The 6,302-nt window shown below is 40.0% G+C and overlaps 1 protein-coding gene across 1 annotated transcript; it reads left to right on the plus strand.

The window, feature by feature from the left end:
- Window positions 1-71: 71 nt before the first annotated feature.
- Window positions 72-6,265, plus strand: LOC107683365 (abl interactor 2-like; the record flags this gene model as incomplete). Its single annotated transcript, XM_016479415.1, has 4 exons — window positions 72-221; window positions 2,642-2,760; window positions 4,038-4,184; window positions 5,688-6,265. Coding segments are annotated over 4 exons (601 nt in total), but the record flags the coding sequence as incomplete, so codon positions are not given.
- Window positions 6,266-6,302: the final 37 nt, after the last annotated feature.

Here is a 6,302-nt window from a genome sequence, read left to right on the forward strand (position 1 = left end):
CTGCTAGTATCGTATCAGTTTCGACCAATACTCTGTACATACTCTCCAATACAGTTTTTGCTGTCCAACAGAAGGCACTCCCCCTACAGAACGCTTGAGCCAGTGCGGCCTCCGGTGGTACCTAATGACTATGTCCCAAGCCCCACACGCAATATGGCGCCCATTCTGCAGCAAAGTCCTGTGCGCACAGCATCTGTTAATCAGAGGAACCGCACTTACAGGTACCATTACCCACATCCTCTCCTTTCTGTCAGAGCATGCCTCTCTCACACTGCAGTTAGGGACTTTGCACCTATAGTGACTGTATGTACATTTATTTATTAGCTAGCATTGATTAGCAGGTTTTGCTGTAAAGCTCTTTCACACAGACATCGCTTTTCACCAGCACTTCTAAAACAAGCATCGTTGATTGTCTGCACAATTGCATAATTTGAAACCTTGGCAACCAGTTGCAAGTGACGCTAACAGTGCTCACAAACACCTCATCAGTCATGGAGGATAAAGACGCCTGAAGATGCTCTCAAATGACTGCAGAGCATCTCTTTCTCTGACATTTTCTCTGTCTCCCATCTCAAGCTTTCCTTTCTTGTTTTATTTTTCCTGAGGATTTTAAAGATCAAGTCCGCTACATTGCAGAACAAGCGCAAGACTCTTGCAGATAGTTCTCTCGGTCTTTCCTTTGAAGCTCAGACCTGCTATGTCTGAAATTATGTAACGGCTCTCACTTGTTCTCCTTTGATCTCTGTGCTGTCTACAGCGATGCCTGTAACATCTTCATTTATGCATTTGGCTGACACTTTTAGCTAAAGCGATTTTATAATGCGTGTTTCCTGGGAATCGAACCCTGACCTTGTTGTTTTTAGCAGGAACACTCTTCAATACACTTACAACCTTCTAACCGGTTCTAGAAGGGTTTTCTTAGAAAACACTTCTAAGCTTTTCTCATGTTTTCACCCTGAGCAGTGAATGTATGCTGAAGTCCTCCCACATGCTCTTTACGACTGCCTCTTGGCACTCAGTGCAGAATCCAAAAAAGAGCATTTGGTGCTGTTTTCCCCAGCCCTCTCCCATCTGTCTGACAGTTGGAAATGTTATTGAACATCTTGGACAAAAATAACAACGGTTGTGCCCTCCTGACTTTCAGAAGGGCTGATGATCTGAATGTATTCAAATTCATATTTGAGAACATGTTAATATCATCACAGCTTTCATAAATGGAGTCCAGCCTTAATCGTGCATTTAGAGGCTACAGAAAGTCGAAGTTGCTGGAGCCTTGGTACTTTGGAGTTGTAGCACTTCAAGGATGGAGGTTTTGAGTCCAGCCTGTGTTGTCCAAATCTCATTTCCCCTCATAATTTTATAGCCTACAAGAGGCTAAATCACGAAAACTGCCAAGAAAAGCCTTGGTCTTCGCTCACCCCAAAAATTAATAGAAAAATATATATTTTGCCTACAGGAAATTATGATTTAATTAGAACGATGACTCTTTCAACGACTCTTGAAAGAATGGTTGGTTGTTATGCTGATATGACAGTTTTTGAGCATTAATTCTCTCAAATGTCTTAATTGTTATGAAAATATTGTGCAGTCCAACAAGTTTTAATGGCTCTAAATAGGCTTTCTTTAAATTTGCGATGTAAGGGGACTTGATTCTGTGCATCAGTTGTTGATTGAATGGAGGCAGATCTGAATGTGAGCTTGCAGTCGATCATAAAGGCCCTGATATACTTCAAGTAAAATCAAAGAACAAATTGGTGTGATGTTGGGATGCAAGCTAACAGTAAACAGCTGCTTGTGTATTTCAAACTTCCTTTTACCTCTAAGTGAGGAACAAAAAAGAACGTTGCTGTCACTATGTCAGGGCCTTAAGAAAAGAGCAGGTGTAAATGAATTAAATGATTCGAGAAGTCCAGCATACGTCCCTAGAGAGAAATAATTTTCATTGGATGATCAATTTTGATCAAAAGTACAAGGTCAGAATTTCTTTTTTTGGAAGTTGTTCAAAATCAAATTGGTAATATGCGTTAAAAAAAGTATAATTTCCATTTCATGCTGATTATGAAAATTGTTGCTTTGATGCTGACAGTTCATTCTTCTCTTCAAGACACTCTTTAATGTGTCTTGTACCTTTTCTTCAGTTGCTTTAGCTCTATATTCGCCTGGCATTGCTGTCTGTTTCTCTTTTCATCTCAAAAAGGTATCTCACTCAAAGACCTTTATCTCATTACTGATTGATTTTATGCATTTCTTCTTGCTCTTTTCTCTTCATCTCAAGCACATAATCTCATGCAGTCTGTGCTCCATGTATTCAGTATGAGTGTACTACTTTCTGCCCACAAAGTCTCTGCTGTTGCTTCTCCGTTCCTTCTGTGACTCACAAATGCTGCCATCTCATGTTCTTTATGTCATAGACACTGAACCCAACCCATGCTGCTTTGTGTTTGTGTGAGCTGTTCAAATCGGTAATATCTGTGTATGTGTCTGAGTTTGTGTGATGTATGTGTGTTTGAGAGCACTTGCAGTGGTGAGTGTATGATTCATCTGTTTTGTTGTCTCTGTGTGTGAGTCTTTGGATGTCAGTATGTGTATAACATGGGGCGTATGTGTGTGAGGTGTGTAATCTGTAGTGTGTGTTTAGCAGCGGGAGCAGTGGCGGCAGTCATCCCAGCAGTCGCAGCAGCAGTCGTGAAAACAGCGGGAGCGGCAGTGTGGGTGTTCCCATCGCTGTGCCCACACCCTCTCCACCCAGCGCCTTTCCAGGTTACATCTTTATCACAGAAAGCACACTTAACATATGTACTGCTTGCAGTCTGACTGTTTTTTGATTATTTATAATAAGAGCTTGTTTAAGAAGTGTGATATGAACTTGCTAATAACTGGCTTTATATCTAGATTCAAATGCTAAAAACATTAATAGGATAGTTCATCCAAAAGATAAAATTCTTTCATCTGTTCATGTTGCTCCAAATTTGTATGTATTTTTCTGTTTTTGTGGAAAACAAAATGAGTTTAGTTATATTTCCACAGAAAAACTGACAAGCAAGAACTAATGAAAATTGAATGTGGTTCTTGTCCTTCTGTGGTGTCAACTGCTAGAAAAGATGTTTTCACATGTATCGTAGTGCATTAGTTTTTAGTCAAGATTTTCATAGCTATTGGTCTACTCATCACAAAACTGCCGTATAGCTTCAGAAAATGTTTAATATAACACTGGTTGGTAAAAACGGCATTTGGTAGGTGCTTTTATCCAAAGTGACTTACAATATTGGAAGTATACATTTGCCATGCATTCCCTGGGAATTGAACCGTCAACCTTGGCATTGCTAACGCCATGCTCTACTGTTTGAACTACAGGAACAGTAAAATATAATACACTACTTTTATGGTACTTTTGTACCTTTTTCACTTTACTATTTACTTCTATGCATTGATAAAGCATCTTTGATGACATGAGGTCAAGTAAATGATTAAATTAATTTTTTGGGTGAACTCGGAATGGGTGAAACTCAGTCAGCAACCACAGTTTTTACTGTCAAATGACTGAAACAAGGAATTTTTTGAATGAGATTTGCATATACATCCAAGGTGTCTAATCCTGCTTCTCAAGGGCCACTGTCCTGCAGAGCTTAGCTCCAACACACCTGCCTGGAAGATTCTAGTGATCCCGAAGACCTCGATTAACTGGTTCATGTGGGTTTAATTAGGGCTAGAGCTAAAATGCTGAAAGGTGGCCCTCCAGGAACAGGATTGGATACCCCTGATATACTTGGTCTTCACAAAAGCTGAATTGTGACTGGATTTTAAGCTCAGTATTTCTTCGATCATGTAGAGAGTTCTCTGAGACTAAAGTAAAACTTCTTCCTGGCATGCCCCACATTAGCTCCCTTTAAACGAAATGCAAAAGCATTTCTCATTTGGTTTCCTCCGTCTTTCCTTTTTTCAACCTCAAGCTGCTACTGCCAGCACACCCTCAGCTCCAACTAACTCCACTCAGCCTTCTGTCATGTCCTCTAATTTAACCCCTACACAACCCTCAGCCAACCCCACCTTAATCCCTGAATCTCTTCCCACGCACCCCGACTCCACTGAGAGCTTGCTGACCCCAGAAAAAGGCTCTCCCACCCCTCAGCCACCCCTCACTTCAGCTGAAGCTAGTGCTACATCCAACACCAACTCTGGGACAGGTGAGTCCGCCACTGTCCAGCCCATCAGTCATACCTTCTGCCCTCGTTTCATTCCCCACCTGCTGACACATCACGCTGTTCTGTGGTGAAGTTTTGGTCTTTGTGTCCTACTCATTTTGCTTTCTCATGAGTCTCTCAGGCTGTTTTCACACATGGTTTCGTTGTTTGTTCTGACTCAAACATGGTACAATAGTTTTGTGTCATCAATAAAAGTACCACTGCAACTTCACTCGCAGAGAAAGAAATGCAAACGTTTTGCTTGTATACAACAGTTCTTTAAACAAGATTACGTGTTGCATTCTTTTGAGTGTCGTATTACAGAAAAATATAAGCTGATTAATCACCTAATTGCCAATATTTCTCTATAGAGCGCTGCGGTGATGACGACATAATTTTGTAGGCCAACCTGGAGATTAGCATCACCCTAGTTCACTCTACAAAAACCCAATAGGATTTTTTTCCATTGTCTTTTGGATTATTGCAGAAAACAAGCTCTGTCTAAGAAAAGTTTCTGATTCTTACACATTTTATTCATCATGATAATCTTCACAAGATACGTTTTTATAAATTTTGAAGCCTAAATACAATTGCCAGAAGTAAAAAGCTAAATGTAGACTATAAATGAAGTACCCTACGAATGCATGACTTCAACGCCACCACCATTATGCTTCTGACAACTCTTTCAGTCTTTATTTAAAAACATATTCCATGAAAGTTTGTGGCAGAAGAGTTTGCAAGAGCACAGTTGTAAACACAGTGATGCTGTGGACCAGTGAGTAGATTTAGAGTTTATCTGTTCAGTGTATTGACATTAAATGACACTTGTTAGCAACCGCCTTTTTCCAAGACAAGTAAAAGCTTTAATTACAAGGGGGTTTTACTGATGCATTTTATGTCGAAGAATAAAACATGAAAATATCTTGAGCTGATGTTGACCACAGACCTTATTTTTAGACATTTAACCGTTCCAAAAAAAACTAAAACATTGACTTAAGGACAATGAAACCAGAAGTACTGAAATGCTAACTCATTTCCAGGATTTGGCCTACAAAAATCATTCCTGCAGCAGCATTCTATTAAAAATGATATGCAAATTCTAAATCAAAATAAATTACAAATTCCACACTCCAAACTAGGCTAAACTGTTCGTAGAGATCCATCCTTGTGAAACTGTACTCCTGTAGTCAAGCAGAAAACTGCTTTCAGTTCAACCAAATAAATACAAGTCTGTTGCCAAAAGTACTTTGATCCACACCAAGATGATCTAGTGTGAAAACCACCTTAGTCCAGATCAGTTTAAACGTCATTTTCATGACATTCACACTTGCTTTTGGATCATTGATCCATTTGGTCATTATGGAAAAATGTGTCCTTAAATAGTCTGACTGTAGACCTCTCACATTTCTTATCTACTTTTTGACAGTTAAGGTGGCATGTTTTCAGAAGTGAATGTGATAAGTCTGCAAGTCTTTTCTCTCTCTCATGGCTGTGTTGTTCATCCAGGTGGCCCTCAGTTCTACAGCATGAACAGGCCCGTCACCAGACAGATCACACCCACAGTGGGAGGTTCGCTGCCGTATCGCCGGCCGGCCTCAATCACGGGTCAGATTTCCATGCCCCCTAGCCAGCAGAACGGAGGGCCCTATTACAATCAGAACCAAGGTACTGCTCTCACTATTCAGACTTGACATCTTTCATGTTCTGGTTATTCGTCAAAGCCAAAGTTTAATTTGTTCTCTGAGATATAGTACATCATGTATCCCCCTACCTGCATTTTACTTTCTTTTAAGAGTTGTATTTGACACACTATTATATCTTTGATTACCACATTCATCTTTACTGCAACATTTCTCTCATAAAGTTCTTAATTATAATCTAGAGTTATCATAGATTGGTGCTTTGATGTGAAAATGAGTTAGTCTTTGAACTCTCTAGCTGGTGTAGATTCACCCTTCATCCTTTCTGCTCCGAGGTGACCACTTCCTGTTTGCCAGAAAGTGTTTGCACACTAAACTAACTGCCTACTCTCTTCTGTTTTCCCTTTCACATTCACTTTCTTTATCTTGGTTCATTGCTCACACACTCCCTCCTTCCTCTATTTCTCTGTGCTTTTTGTGG

Source organism: Sinocyclocheilus anshuiensis, unplaced genomic scaffold (genome assembly GCF_001515605.1).
Source record: "Sinocyclocheilus anshuiensis isolate Anshui unplaced genomic scaffold, SAMN03320099.WGS_v1.1 C33230941, whole genome shotgun sequence".
In the NCBI taxonomy this organism is placed as follows: Eukaryota; Metazoa; Chordata; class Actinopteri; order Cypriniformes; family Cyprinidae; genus Sinocyclocheilus; species Sinocyclocheilus anshuiensis.